This window comes from Oryzias melastigma, linkage group LG9 (genome assembly GCF_002922805.2).
Source record: "Oryzias melastigma strain HK-1 linkage group LG9, ASM292280v2, whole genome shotgun sequence".
Classification (NCBI taxonomy): Eukaryota; Metazoa; Chordata; class Actinopteri; order Beloniformes; family Adrianichthyidae; genus Oryzias; species Oryzias melastigma.
In genome coordinates this window covers 10,797,078-10,813,154 of record NC_050520.1, presented here as the reverse complement: position 1 = coordinate 10,813,154, position 16,077 = coordinate 10,797,078, and the positions used below count along the sequence as shown (strand labels likewise).

General features: G+C 36.4%; 1 protein-coding gene across 1 annotated transcript; it reads left to right on the top strand.

The window, feature by feature from the left end:
* Positions 1-1,356: 1,356 nt before the first annotated feature.
* On the top strand, positions 1,357-16,065 carry smarcad1a (SWI/SNF-related, matrix-associated actin-dependent regulator of chromatin, subfamily a, containing DEAD/H box 1 a). Its single transcript, XM_024275258.2, has 23 exons — positions 1,357-1,814; positions 2,006-2,144; positions 2,275-2,395; positions 4,092-4,161; positions 4,705-4,793; positions 5,650-5,754; positions 6,944-7,022; positions 7,104-7,753; positions 8,069-8,265; positions 8,824-8,914; positions 9,055-9,154; positions 9,306-9,365; positions 9,589-9,664; positions 9,802-9,937; positions 11,426-11,557; positions 11,773-11,868; positions 12,202-12,319; positions 12,393-12,508; positions 12,613-12,801; positions 12,897-13,015; positions 13,218-13,400; positions 13,557-13,666; positions 14,907-16,065. The coding sequence occupies exons 1-23, from the start codon at positions 1,715-1,717 to the stop codon at positions 14,966-14,968; spliced, it is 3,138 nt and encodes a 1,045-aa protein (XP_024131026.1). The 5' UTR covers positions 1,357-1,714; the 3' UTR covers positions 14,969-16,065.
* The last annotated feature ends 12 nt before the right edge of the window (positions 16,066-16,077 follow it).

Here is a 16,077-nt window from a genome sequence, read left to right as displayed (position 1 = left end):
CAACTGTACAAGTGTAGGTTGGCTAACTAATTTATACTAATGAATAGTATATGAACACCATAGCAAAACATAGTGCACCTGAAGTTTGTTTTTATGAAGTGTAATTGAGCATGAGTGTACATTAAAAGAGGTCTTAAGCGCTAAAATAATGCAGCCCACTTTCCTACCGCAAAATACACTTTATTCATGTTTTGTGGCCATTTAGCCATAAAATGTAGCTTTTAAATAATTTTAATAATAATAATAATAATCAGTGTCATATGTTTATTTATAAAGCACTTAATTTCTTATACTTTTGATAGCAGCAAACACAAATTACTCTTAAATAAAACATTTGTGAAGAGGATGTTGCAGTAGATTTACTTGAATTAATTTTTGCAAAAAAGCTGAGTTAAACAGGGCATTTTCTAGTAATATTATGTAGCCATCATCCCCTTTCTCCTTTTACTATCAAATATATACATGATACCTTGGTAGAATGTTTTTCAAATCTATTATTGAATTTCCTTCAAGAATAATAAAGATACATTTATATACTTAAAAAAACTTTGCACAGCATAGATATTGTTGTGCAGTTGAAGAAGAAAACATATGCTTTAAATTTTTTTAACAATAAACATCTCTGACAATCAAGATTAATGATAAAACTTTCGCCACCCTTATCTGACATGTTAAAAATCTAAACATAAATGTATTTTAACTAAAACTTATGAACCAAAACTAAAAATCTATAATTTATTCAAACTGTCAGTGATTCTCTTCAAAGCCAAAAATCCACAATAGAGGAATAAAGGAGCTGCATGTGGCTCCAGAGCTTCAGGCTGCAGAGTCATTGTATAGGCCTTGTATATGAAAAGTAAATTTTAGTATAGGCTACTAGTACACTTAAATTGACTACATTTTGTAAGGGGTTGTGCTATACTAAATGCACATTCAGAACATTTTCTGAACTACATGCTGTAATAAAATATCAAGAATGAGTTTCAAATAATTATTAAGTGAGGAATTTGTTGTTACATAGTTAGCCCCAACATGTTGTTACATCACTGTCAATTACATGACAGACACGTGTATATAACTGTCAAGATAATGCTATGCTCTTTTTGAAAGTCAGTGAAACTTTCATCCACATCATATTGTTTATAACAATTTGTTCCGTATCACTTATTAAACAGCTATCTAAAAAACGTAAAATGTAAGTAGTTATTTTAATTTTGAAGGTAGATACAACATTTTTTGCTATTTTGTATCGAGCGGGAACAGCAAACTTAAGGATTTGAGCAAAACGGAAGTATTTACAGTTTACCATCTTGCACTTCCGGTAATAGTTCCCGCCTACTTTTTTCTTCATCCAATAAGCAGTGCCCGTGGAGCAGCCGTCTAAAGGGGCTGACAGAGTTAGCGGGAAACCGGTGTTAAAGGAGACAAGCTGATTATAAATAACAACCCCTGACATTTATTGTATTTATTTTTATGACAAATTTTATTCGTCGTCTGTCAACTTAAAGTTGCCGTGCTTTAACAGAGGCTGTGTCAAATTGGAATTTGTGCTGAATCAATCCTCTGCTTTTATGCTAACATCTGGCTCGACTACCGAAACGGCTAGCAAGAACGTCGTGCTTCTTACACAGGAAGACAACAGAAAACGCTGCTGATAAGGAGGAGACAAAAGGCAAATTTTCTTGGTGACGAAAAATAGCTGAAATTAATAAGTATGTTCAATTTGGACCGTTTTCGTTATGAGAAGACGGGGACGAGCAAAGAAAAACAGAGCGGTTCGAATAGTCCTGAGTCTGAAAAGGAGAACAAACCAGGTAAATGTTAGCTAAAACCTACCGGGACTCTGTTAGCTAGCACACATTTTAAGCACACACAGCATAGTATTTAGTTGTGTCACTGATTCTGTGTGTACTCCACCTTCCAAATTATTTAAAACATGTCTAAAAAAATAAGATGCTACCCATCTACTGACATTAGCCTAATACTTGTGTGTTTTTATTCGTAGCAAAGCCTGTCAGACCTGCCAAAACCCATCAAAAGTCCAATCCACGAGGAGTTGTTTTTGAAGATGTCATTTCTTTGGACTCAGACGAGGAGGTTCTTTCTGAACCAAACACCAAAACATCTGCAGCCAAGAAAGTCAAGTAAGTGTGCACATTGTAGTCATCATAATTTGTCATTTTTCTCTGGTAATTATTGGATTGTTAAGTTGACCTGCCTTGAAAAGTTATGTTTTCACTGTTCAATACACTCGTTTCTTCTTTTCTTCTAAAGGAGTTCTGTGCAAAAGTCATCCAAAAATGAGGATCATACAAGTGATGAAGATGTGATGGACGACAAAATGACCCGATTAGTGGAGATGTTTCCTCAGCTGTCAAGAGTTGATTTATTGGAGGTGAGTGAACATTCTGGGATGTTATAACCTAATATGCTCCTGGCAAGGGTGTAATCTTCCATCAATCGAGATCACGTACAGACAACATAGCAGGACAGAAGTGGTGAAGATCGACAGGGACAGACACTACCCTGTCTACCCTATCCAGTGTGTGGACTGGAGCCACAACCTCACTCACTGCAGGCCTGAAAGCATCATGATATGCTTCCACAACAGCTTCATTCCAATTGCAGTAAGAATGTTAGTAAAGGAATTAAGAGGGGAAGACTGATCTACAAAACACAGCTGAGGACATAATCCTCCCGGCCACACAATTTATGTATTCAGTTTATTTAATCTATTTATCTGTTTGCACCAAAACTGTTGTTGAACAGCTTGGACACAAAGTGTAATGAGACGGATGGACAATTACAACATATCACAAAAAAATGACAGTTGGGACACAGTGTAATAGTGTGTTGTTATGATTGTAGCACGCCTCTTTCTGCAATTCACCAGTTATTACTTGGCTATTAAGTCACATTTTTCTCTTTTGCTTAATTCTTTTTCTTAATTTACTGTTCAACTTTGTTTTTGGTTTTCTGTAATTTTCCAACCTGATTCAAGAGCTGTCAAAGAAAAATTCCAATGTACTTGTGTTGAACTTGTTCTTTCACTTGTACAAATGGCAAGAAACTCCCATCTTTAGGATTTGTATTGTAATATAAGACTTCACCTCAAAATTTTCAAGATGAGAAAGGATGAGTGGGTCTGGAGGTGCTCCCTTAGGGAAAATTAGAGCCCTTTATAAGGATTTTCCAGGCATGTTGGGCATTATATCAGCCGATTTGAAAGCAGCAGGGAAGGGGGATTTAGTACGTAGCTTCTGTCCTATCACTACTGACAACTATGATTTCCCCCAAACCTGCTCATACATGACACAACTTCTAAAAGGAGGAGCCCCTGAAGGACCTTATTTGTAACTAAACATCTTTGTAACACTCAAGTAAAAAATTTGGTAAGAGAACTCATCTGATTTATTCAACAAAACATTTTGAATAACATCAATTAATAATAATCTTTTTCAGTAATTCACAGTTACATCAAAATAGCAGTAAGCTAATAGATGTATAGGGCTTAATTAGTGTGATCTTCAGATTCCCTGTGGTCCAATAACCTTTTTTAATTTTTGCAGAAATTTAACCAAAAGCTGCGGAGAACGCTACTAAAAATTTCTACACGCCTGTAATAACTACAAAAAGGAATTCACTATCAACTGCAGATGTTTAAAATCCACCTTACTGTCCAGACGAAGCCATTTTTCATGCTTTTGTAGCCATGAATTCAGCGATTATCTTTCTCTGTGAGGCTGGTGTCAAGGATGCTTGCAGCTTCACTTATGTATCGACCAATCACAGATGGGCACCAAAATGGCTCCGCCCATGAAGTAAACAAGAACCGAATTTATTATTACATCATATATAGATTATTTGTTGTGAAGTACTAAATGAAACTTTTGTTCATCATCACAAAGTAGTCAGAGATTACTTCGCTCACAGGCGGTACATTTTCACTGGGTGCCGACTACTTTTGAGGTCCTGATTAACCAAATTTGGTTCTTGAATATCTTGAAATGGCACAATTTTTACTAATTGTTTTGGTGTTTCTGCTTATTAATTCTAAGTTTTAAACAAATGATTTTGTTTTGTGTTCTCAGGTGATTAGCAGCACATGCACGTTGGATGGGGCTGTAGCTCTTTGCTTGTCAAGGTTTGGGGATGAAAAAGGTAAATATTTATTCATTAATGGGGTTAATTTCTCTTTCTTGTCTTCCAATACAAATAATTAATTTAGTTTATAGTTGTTGCATTAAGTTTATTGTTGACTCCAGTTTATAAGCAGAAAAAACGGTTCCATACAAAACTTCAAATCAGAATTTGGATAATCGGCAAAATCATGTTGCGAATTTTCTCTTTTATGTGATTTTTGTTCAATTGTAAGTTAAATCAAACTGTGTGTCTTCATAGAATAGATTTAGTGTTTTAGTAATACCCAGCCTTCATGCAAGATCCCAAGGTTTGATGTCTAATAAACTTATAACTGTCCCTAATCTGACTTAATTTTGGATGGAGAGCGAAACAGTTTTACAGAAAGACAGGAAAACCTTCTTATTTTCTCTAATACAAAATTTTCCTTTTTACAAACTTTATAAAAACAGAATTCAAGAAAAAAGATAAGTAAGACCTGAAAGTATTGAATGTAGGAATGCATATAGTGAAATAAAATCATGCTTTGGTCATATGGATCATCACTTTTATTCTGAAATCCAGGTAAATCTCACAAGAGAAAACAAGATTCTTCAAGTTTGTCTGAGGACCACGGAAAGGATCAACCAAACAAAAGGAGGAGGTCGTCGGCGGTGAGTTCAATTCCCTTCATTCTGGAGTTTAGAATTTCACAAACATCACTGCTGTGAGTACGGTACCTGAAATTAGGGGTAGTCTTCACTTCCTACTGCTGATTACCTGGATCAGATTTGTTCAGTCTCTCAAAATATTGAAACACCGGAGTCAGCTGGTCAGCAATGAGGAGGGAAAGGTGAACTGGAAAACGGGCAGAGTGGTAGACCTCCAGTAACAGACTGAACGGTGTTGAGTGGTGGAGGTGGTGCAAATCCCAATTAAAAATTAGGCTGTTTTTAATCAACGACAGGAGCAAATGTTTCAAGAGATGGTATTTATAAAAGCACATTCTGTACTGGGAATGAGTGAAATCTCTTCAACATTTTTACTTAAAAAAGAATACTCCTGGTTTGTTCAATTAAATCGTTTAAATAAAACTTTTCATTGGTTTGGTTCTTTCTTCAAACACTAAATGACCCCAAACAAAACCAGCAGTTTTCTTCATCAGTTTTTAAATTGCCTCAAGTTTAACTTTTTATTTCAGTTTTTTATTTTCTAAATTCTTTATTCTGTGAAAATCTGTTGTTTCATGTTTATGAACACGTGTTCCAAACTGTTGGTTCAATTTGACTCAGTTTAAGTAGGTTTAGGTGTATGAAGGAAAACCTCTTTGCACTTTTTTGGATTTTGGATGTTCATCAATATGAGGCCCCAGCTCTTTCTGCAGACAGTTAAACTTTCAAAAACTATAAGTTCCATCTTTATGTACATGAGATGTCTGTTACCTCACTGATGCTTCCTAACAAATCAAAAAAAATCTTTAATAAATAACTTAAAAGATTGAATTCAAACCTTCTCTTTTGTAACTGAAAGGATTCCAATGAAGCAGAAAACAGCCAAAGGAATGAACCCAACTGGGAAAAGCAGGAAGCCATGGTCGGAAAGCTCCAGAAAAGGTTTCCTGATCAGGACAAAGAGGTAAATGTCTGATTTAAAAAAAAAACATGTTGATTTTAATTTCTTCATTAAACCATTTTTTCAGATGAAACAAGGTTGCTGTTTTTGTATTTTACAAGGATGTCAGATCATCATTTATAGATGAAACTTTTCTCAACTGATCCTCCTGGTACAATAAAGGTTAAATAATAATACAAAAATGGGATACATACATTCCACAAGATAAGATTTTTAGTTATTTTTTTTCCTGATGTAATGAAGACAATGGAGAAGTTTTTGAAGATGTTTTTTTCTTTTTATCCTTAAAATTTATGGATCACTCATCTCACAGCTGTAGGTCACAGTTTAGAGTTCAGGCAGTCAGTACTGTTGTCAGGAAGGCATCGAGCTTTAAAGTTCTTCTCAGTTTTTTTTTTTTTCTATTTTAAAATCGTTAATTATAGTCATGCAGTTTTTAGACAAAATCAAAAAGCATGTGTGGTTTTTTTTAAGATATATTTTCTGCAGGGCAGCAGCTTAGGACTATTAGCCTCAGTAATTACCCAGCATGCATTCCTTTGTTTACACTCTGTCTTGCTAGCTTCTAGCACCTCACAAACTCCGAGCTAACATCAGCGCAGCCAAAAAAAAAAAAAAAGCGAGCAATATCAGCGATATCCAGCTGTACTTTTTTGAGCCAGATGATAGCTGCAGATGGGGAAAATTAAGACATTTATTCATCTATTTGTCTGGTTTTGGCTTCAGAATTGGAGTGGATAAAGGAAACTTAGGTCCACATAGGGCTGCGTCACAACCCTGAGCTTTTTCAATCCTTAGGTTTCCATCTGCCCCTGATCCATCACAATTTCAATAAAGAAATACTCAGAAATGCTGTTTTAATTTACAAATTATTTTATTTATGTCCTCCATCGTGAGACAAATGCTACAAGAACATGTTAGAAAAACCAAAAACACAGTTTTCTTTGGAGTGAGTCTTTAAACAAAAGGCCAAATGATGATACCAAATGTTTTTTGGGGTGGGATTAGGCAAAAATATTTAAAATGTTATCCTGTAAAATATTTAAACTGCTGCTCTGTTGATTTTTCAAAGCACTGTCTGGAATGTTTTGTGTGACATGGTTAAATGATGAGGCTTGTATGGACAGTACTGTGATGTTAATCATTGTTATTATAATAATTTACTGTAATTTTGTCAATCTGTTTTGTCCAGGAGCTGCGGATGGTGCTGCAGGAGCACGATTGGGATGTGGAGGAGGCTCTGCAGGTTCTGGAGATGTTCTCAGACACAGGTTTGGAAATGGCTCCTCTTTTGAGTTTTATGTTGGGATTAGTTGTTTCACTCATACAAAATGTGTATTTTTCTTTGTCAGATATGTCTAGTTTTGAGTCAGAAAGTAAAATGACTTCAAGCAAAGAAAAAACAACAAATGATGAAGAGATGAAGCAGAACAACAACAAAATGACAAACGGGGAGGAACCTGAAGGCCTCATCAGTTGCATCAGTGAAACAGAGGAGAGCGATTCAGACGCCACGGAGGACAGCGATGAAGAGAACGACCCCAAGAACCGCAAAAGCTCAGAAAGCAGCATTAAACTCGGCCCTGTTTTTACATGGCTTTCCACAAAGTCCGAGTCAGTATCTTCTGAAAAGGAAATAAAAACCTCTTCCTCTCCAAAGCCATCATCCACCTCTTCAGAGACGAAGACCGTGCCTAGATTTACCAGTGAGAGCAGTATAGCAAAGAAACAAGTTGCAGAGAGAAAGTCAAAAGCCCATTCCTCAAATGAACCAATTAGCTCTGAGGATGAGTTGGACGATGAAGACGATGTGGCGTCGAGCGAGTTTGGGGATTCAGATGAGGACCTGGATGCCAGCGAAGGCTTGACAGAAACAAAAAAGGAGATTCTCCGGTTTTTCAAAGATGCATCTATAGACGAGCTCACACTCATCTCAGGTTGTTCTGTCAAAAAAGCCCAGAAGATTGTTGAGATGAGGCCTTTTGACAGCTGGGACATGCTGGTGAGTACAGTCAATCAGGGGGTTAAAAGCTCTATAGAGTGTACAGCATTCGTACATGTGCTTTCACCATTTGTTAAAAATATCACAAGTCACAGTGCAAACTATTAAATTGGTGGCAAGGAAACTTTAAAATTCTGTCTCTCAAGCTGCTTTTGAAAAAAAAAAATATTTTCCTAATTGGTCACAGCATGGGATAACTTTCCATCAATGGACCTTTAGATAACTTAACTTTAACTCTGCACTCTCTGGATATCAAATAGCATGTTAAAAATGCCTAAAAATCAATTTCAAACTCTTTTTTTCTTTTGTCTTCAGTGCGATGTGTTTAATAAAGAAAACGGGCTTTCAGAAGCCTTGCTGCTGGGCTGCAAGGTCGTCCTCAAAGAGCGGAAGGTTGTCCTTGGGCTCATGTCCAAGTGTGAGACCATTTCTAAAAGAATGGTCAAGCAGGTCACAGAGGTGATGGAGAATGGAACAGGCTCCTTGAATCAACCCGCTGTGCTCAATAACCAGTAAGTAAAGGGCATTTTTTGGAATTTCCTTGTACTTCAAAAATGTTCCTCTTTTTTGCTCAGTTACTAATTTTTAGCTGCATTTATTGGTACTTAAACATACTGAAATGTTTGCAAGACAACATTTTAACAGTTTTTAGTTTCTAATTAAGCTAATTTTAATATTACAAAGTTAGATTACTCTCCAAGATTCTCTGTAATCCCGACTGATAAAGACCTCAGATTTTACACTTGGATGCACATTTTTACACCAAGATTTCTTACTATTTCGACTGATTGAAGTTTTAAAGAGTTTTTGAGGTTTTATGGACACATGTTTTTCTCTGTCATAGCACAATTTATCATACACAGTTTAACAGGATTATTACTGTTTATCACATCATTTAGTAATCTGCATTATTTCATCCTTATACTATTAAGCATCTTGAGTGAGTCTATTTGGATATTGCTTCTGGTGATGCAATAAAATTCTTGTTTTTGCTGATAACCTAATAATTCCTTTAACTTGTGAAAAAACAAAACAAAAACAATTGAAATGTTTTCCTTTTTTCCCATCAGGTCCAAGCTTAAGCCGTATCAGCTGATCGGTCTGAAATGGCTTCTGCTTCTCCATGAGCATGAACTAAGTGCCATCCTCGCTGATGAAATGGTACAAATACTAACCTAAAACCTGCACAAAGTTATTTTTTATACATGTTTTTTTGTTTGATTGTGACTTTAATTACATTCTAATTTGATCAATCTTTTCTTGCTGTGTTGTGTCCTTTTGTTCACCCTCTCTCCTCTTAGGGTTTGGGGAAAACTATCCAGGCTATTGCGTTTTTGGCCAAACTTTTTGAGAACGGAATAGAAGGTCCTCACCTCATCGTCGTGCCTTCCTCCACACTGGGTAAGTGTCTCCACAAAGATCCAGCTGTGCTGCTTTAACTCTCATTTTGACTTGGCTCTAACATGTATTTTGTGTCTTAAAGCAAGAATAGTGTAATTAACACATTTTTCAGTTTGTGTTCAATGCTGATCTCACTGATGCTGCTTTGCAGACAACTGGGTTAGAGAGCTGAAACTGTGGTGTCCAAGCCTTGAAGTTCTCATTTACTATGGTAAAACGGCCTTTATTTTAACAAATAGACTTATTCTGACCATCTAATATTCATATCTTGTTTTTCTAAAGCCTAGATCTTTTAAATGTTTTCTGTGGTTGACCTTGAACTGCTTAATAATCTTCGTAAAAGTGTCTGTTTATGATGAAAAGAGAAGAAATTTGGTGAATTTCTTTAGGAAATTTGATGTCTGAATTAGTTTACCAATGTTGTTGATCTGCAGGATCAGTGGATGAGCGCCGCTACCTCAAACATGAAATCCTCAACAATTATGTGCAGTTCAACGTCATTGTTACAACGTAAGTATTCACAGAAACCTGTGATCTTCATGAACACAGCTTTAAAGTGTAATAAAAGTTGCTTCTTTTACATTAAAATCCTGTTTATGTGTGCTTTAAGATCTAGCAGTTTTCACATCACACTGTGTGATTTACAGGTATAATTTAGCCATTGGAAACGATAGCGACCGGGGTCTTTTCCGGAAGCTTCCTCTGGTTTATGCTGTGTTCGATGAGGGCCACATGCTGAAGAACATGAACTCTTTACGCTACCGTCACCTCATGTCCATCAATGTGAGTTCATTCCACACTTCTCCAGTCAAACACAACGCTTCTTGACATTCTTGAACCTTTTTAAAACATGGAAATTCAAGGACTTTTACTTTGAAAAAAGCAAACGTTTTGTTGGTATAGAGTACTGTATTTTTCAGACCATAAAGTTCACTGGATTAGGCACATTACCACTAGATGTGGAATATACGGTCTATTTTCTTACATAAAGCACACTGGATTATCAGATGCATCAAAACAGTCTAAAAATGTAGCATTTAGCAAACACAGTTAGCTCTTCACTCAGATTGCTTCTCTCTGTTCCCAGACTCCACACTGAATTAGGAAAAACAGCCTTTTCTGTTGCTTCTCTGCCTTCCTGGAATAATATTCTAAACTCTCTGCGTCTCCCTTGAATTGCATTAGAGCAAAGCTTTCTGAGCTTTTAAAAGAAATATGCACGACATTTTTGACTTGACTGTATTACTCATGAATAATCCTAATTATTGTTATACTGTCCATTTTAATTGTGCTTTACTTCTACTTTATTGTTTGAACTGGTTATATTTTCATGTAATGATGCTGTTTAGCCCAGGTCACCTTTGAAAAATAGATCTAATCTCAATGTAATTTCCTGGTAAAATAAAGGCTAAATTTAAACAAAATAAATAAAAGTATGACAGAGGAACGGGGTTAATTGAAAATTTTTATATTTTCTAACGGACTGTAATATGATTCATGTTCGCCTCTTTTGTCTGCAAGAATCAGACTTTGCAGAAAGTGAAATACGACAAATAAGTACACCTTCTTTTCAGTAACTCATTTTTTTCTGTTATAACACATCAAATACAAAACTATGAAATTTCTCTCTTAGTTTATCATGTATCATTTTATGAAACGATTGCAGTAGCCAAATACAACATAAATAGGTTTAAACCAAATATGGTTGTAAACAAAGGCATGCTGGGATATCAACGTAGGGTTACTTCTACTCCAACAGTCCCGCCCACAAACCAGAATCCCCTTTCTACTGAGCTCTTGCTGCTCTGCAGAAAATAGGTCTTAAAAACCAACATAGGCTCTTTTGATTTTGGAAAAAAACTGCATAATCATAATTAAAAGACCACTTAAAGGAATTTACAGTAGAAGAAATATAGTTTGAGTGGGACTTAAAATACGACCAGAATTCATACAAAAGATATTGATATTTGTGAAGATTAATTACATTATTTTTGAAAAAATTTAGGGATTTCATGATTCTTATGGGCTAAAAAATACTGTAATTAAGAGAAACTTTTCAGGAAAACAAAGTGTTCATATACACAGCCTTTCCAGAGTACAATGCAACTTAAGTAACTCCTCCAAACTCCAAAGTAGTTCTAAATTATCAACACAGATTATTAAAAAATTTCTTTGTTGCTTTTATGCCCCACAGGTTTGATTTGTTGATCCTATACATCCTGAATAACAGCACAGATCAGTTCAGAAACATCATTTCTGTGTTTCTTTCAGGCTAAGCATCGCCTGCTGCTGACAGGAACTCCTTTACAGAACAACCTGCTGGAACTGATGTCCCTCCTCAACTTCATCATGCCCTCTATGTTTTCTAGCTCTACGTCACAACTCTCCAAAATGTTTTCTATGGTAACATTAAAACTGTGTTTTTGGTGTTAGCGTTTTTCTGATAATTTAGGACATATATAAAGAAAACTAAGTTTAAAATTGCATTTCTGAGGATTTTTTTATTCAAGTTGTTGTGAATTGGGAGCAGATAAAAAAAATATATTGAAAAAGAGCTCCCTTTTATATTGAAAGGATTATGCTGACTTTTTTTTTCTTTTTACTTTTTTAAACTTCAGAAATCCCACGAGGACCAAAGTCGTTTTGAGAGGGATCGTATTTCTCAGGCCAAACGGATCATGAAACCTTTCATCCTGCGAAGAGTCAAGAGTGAGGTGAGTCATTTAAACGGATTGAGAAGATCGTCATTTAATTACTATATCGTAAAAAACTATAAAATATAGGGTTGTCTTCCATTTTCCTTAAAACTATTCCCTGTTATAAATCTACCTAATCAAAAATTGAACCTTTAAAGCTCTTATAGAAAATGGACGTGATTAAAGCAATACAAGCAATGCTTGTTCTTGTATATTACTAAAATATTTGCCTTTTTTTGTTTTTTCTTTTGCATTTTTATTCTATTTAACTTGCGGGTCAATTTTTTTATGTTGCTCCCGTTTCTCTGACAGGAAATGATCTAAATCTCTTTGTGTTTTCTGTCTTTCCAGGTCCTTCAGCAGCTTCCTTCCAAAGAAGAGAAGGTCGAGTTCTGCCCAATGAGTGAGAAGCAGATCCCCCTCTACCAGAACCTCTTTAAGAAGCTGAAGACGGCCGCCGTCGGAGAGAGTAGGCCTCTCTTAATGTTTTGCAATTCTCTGCTGCTTCAATCCCCTAAACGGATTTGCTTTCTCCTCCTCAGAGCGAGAGCTGTGCAATGTAATGATGCAGCTGAGGAAGATGGCCAACCACCCGCTGCTTCACAGACAGTACTACACCAAGGAAAAGCTCCAAGCCATGAGCAAACTCATGCTGAAGGTCAGTCATCCTGACCCCTTTCCAGACTTTTGTTTGACTGATGTGGCCAGATATTACTAAAACTTTGCATTTTGTTCTTTTGTTTTCCATGTCTTCCCTCTCAGGAGCCAACACACTTTGATGCAGATCCCGCTTTGATTCAGGAGGACATGGAAGTGATGTCCGACTTTGAGCTGCACCGTCTGTGTCAGCAGTTCTCCTCCATTAGTTCTTATCAGCTGGATATTGACCTGGTGCTGGACTCTGGGAAATTCCATCACCTCACAAAGCTGCTGGCTACACTCAAAAGCAAGGTTGGCAGACATTTGTAGAATAACTCCTGTGAGGATTTAAAGCTCACACATTGACTTTATGCAGAGAGATAGAAAATGTTTTTTCTGTTCTGCAGGGAGACAAGGTGGTTTTGTTCAGTCAGTTCACCATGATGCTGGACATCGTTGAGGTGCTGCTGAAAAATCTTAAGCATCGTTACGTCCGGCTGGATGGATCCACACCCATGGCTGATCGGTGAGATTATTATTATTATTATTATTCTGTAACACAAATTGTTTTAGATTGTGAGACTTGATTTGATTTTTATAAGGTTAACTGTCTGTTCACTAGACAGTATCACTGTCTATTTTTGGTTTAAAATGCCAGAAGGAAACTAGAGCAAATCGATATCATCTGCACACATATGTAAGTTGTTTATCTCTCATCTCCCCTGCAGGATTGTACTGATAGATGAGTACAACACGGACCCCGACATATTTGTGTTCCTGTTGTCAACCCGTGCCGGTGGCCTCGGCATCAACCTAACATCAGCCAACGTGGTCATCCTGCATGACATCGACTGCAATCCGTACAACGACAAACAGGCAGAAGACCGGTGTCACCGCGTTGGTCAGACCAGGTTAGACCACATCTCCATGGAATTCAGTGGTTATTTATTTTTTTTGTGATTGGGCTCGAATCTAAGAAAAATCTATTTAATTTTCATATTTTCTAGAAAAAGTTCATTTGAAAGGCAGTGAGTTAAGATCATTTGCGTTGTTGTTGTGTTCTCCAGAACTGTACAGGTGATAAAGCTGATCAGTAAAGACACCATAGAGGACTGCATCCTGCAGTTGGGCCAAAAGAAACTAAAGCTAGAGCAAGACATGACTGCTGCTGAAGAAGGTGAACACACATGCTCACTCTGAATGGACTTTATCTATAATAAACTAAAATATTTTTGAAATATTTGCATAAGAAAATGGCAACATATAAGCACAACAATTTCCCTTTAACCCTATGGAACCTGGGCCTAAAATTCCTCCTCCACCTCTGTATATATTTAATTTGACAGATTACTTGCTTGTTTATTTGGTATCATTTTAATCAACACAACCTCACCACTGTGACACTACCATTATTTTGTCATTTTTCCATGTTTTTTTTCACACACTAGACATAAAATCATGCAAAAAACAGAACATTTTGTTTGGAAAAGAGTGATTCATTTTGCTGTGGAAACTCCAAAAATGTTTTAATTGTTTTTACAACATGGACTCAAACTTTTAGGTGTAATTTCATAAAAACAACAAGAATAAATTTTAGCAGCAAACTAATCAACATGTTTTTGATTGAAAATACAAAAAAAATCCAGGCGAAATTGACAGATTTCTTTGGTTCTTTCTGTTGATAGAGGAGCATCTTAGACCTCGCGGCTCAATGATGTGACCTTTATGTGGCTGTACTTCAGTCTGCCTGTGTGGCTTCCACTACCAGGAAGGCCAAAATAGAAGCAATTCTCTCCTAAGAGCATTGCTGGCCATTTGACATTCTCCCTGGAATTCTGTTTTTCGCAGCTTTTTTTTCTAATAAATTTTCCTTATTGTGTTTGTGGAAATAAAAGTAAGGTTTGATCCAGCTGAATTTAAGGTGTTCTGCTCGGCTGGAATCCTCTCACAGGTGGAGGCATGTCTGCTAACCTCCCGCAAAGGTAGCGGGTGGGTATTTTGCGGTGGAGTTAAAAATTCATGCTGATCCCCGTCCAAAAATAAAATAATGATCGCTTTTTAATAGCAGACAGCTCAGTTTAGCTCCACCCCCTACAGCAACCATCAGATCTATGTTCACCTTCAGTCTCATTTATTAAAATAAAAGATAATTTTATCCAAAAACTACAAATAAATGCCATATTATTTATTTAATTGACTAAAATGTCAATTGCAGAATATTCAAATAAGTTTATTTTAGACTGAGTTTTATTACGCTGATTTCACAGCTGCACGGCAGCGGTTCCAAAGGGTTAATAAGCCATTTGAATTCATATGGAGGGTCTCCTGTGTATATGTTTAAGAAAAATCTCAAATATTGTAAAACATAAAGCCAACCATTAATAAGTCACTAACTGTTGAAACGAATTTTCCTTTAGGTTCAGAGGGAACCATACCTGAAGACATGGCATCTTTGCTCAAAGCCTCTCTGGGTCTGTGATCCGCAAACACGTCACACGTCTAAGCGTATTAAAGCCCTTTTCTATACATTTGTGATTTTGGACGGACTTGAGTGTTGTGTGTCTGGACTCCTGCTGCCATCAGTAGAACCTGGAGTATGGTGGCATTGATTTTTACATGCTCCGAGTTTGTGCTTTTCACCTGCTAGACTGATTGCGTATTGGCCCTTCCAGCTGCACAGCTGAGCCATGAAAACCGTTTCTTTTCTTGTTACCTTGGAGCTGATGATGCTGATGGTCTGCAGAAGTGTAAGTATAAGCAGCACTTGCAAGGTTTTACCTCTACATACTTAAGTAAACACTTTATTATACACCTGAACAGTGGTAGAGGACAGGTGTGTGAAAGTTTCCTTAACTTCACACAACTTTGTTACAATGTTTCCATGGTAACATCCCAGAATAAATAGGTAAATGTGATTATCTCAGACAGTGGCTGTTATCAACGTTTTCAGCAAACCTAAAATGAACTTAATATTCTCTTAGTTTGTCAGTGAGTGCTGCACACACCGTGTATTGAATTTGTGAGGGGAAGAATGCCTAACGGTATTTGTTTCAAATTGAAAAATTGTGAAAGACTGTATTCCATTAAAGTTTTTCCGAATGTTTGCAACATTTAAAGTTACTTGCATGTGTTAGGTTTATTTTTGCATCACCACTGAATGTAGAGAATTGCTAAAAACACAAACTACTATCCCAAAAAGTCAGCAAAAAATTGTGCAACATATTGCCTAAAAATATATATTTCTGGATGCTTTTAATAACCAAAGCTGGTTGATCATTTCTGAATCTGAACATATTTGATTTAGGTGTGGTCAAACTCGCTCCAGTTCAAATGTGTTCGACTTTTCCTGCAGATAAAATAAAAAAAAAACATTTTTAAAAAGTCCTTTCAAAGGACGGCGGCGCATTTAGTTTAACAGTGAGCTGTTGGATCAATGTACTGTATGAAGGGCCAATATGTTTCAAGCTGTGTTTCTGTAAGTTTTTACAAGTATTTTTGTGTAATCCTGAAGTTGTTCATGTTCTTTGTATATTTTTCAGGTACATGTTTAACTTGAATAATAAATATTGAAATAAATATTTGTGACCC

Excerpts from the sequence above, each read along its gene's own strand:
- smarcad1a (XM_024275258.2), top strand. The coding sequence starts at position 1,715 with ATGTTCAATTTGGACCGTTTTCGTTATGAGAAGACGGGGACGAGCAAA. Across the intron at positions 5,755-6,943 it reads TTCCTGATCAGGACAAAGAG|GAGCTGCGGATGGTGCTGCA; the intron begins GTAAATGTCTGA and ends TGTTTTGTCCAG. Across the intron at positions 7,023-7,103 it reads GGAGATGTTCTCAGACACAG|ATATGTCTAGTTTTGAGTCA; the intron begins GTTTGGAAATGG and ends TTTCTTTGTCAG.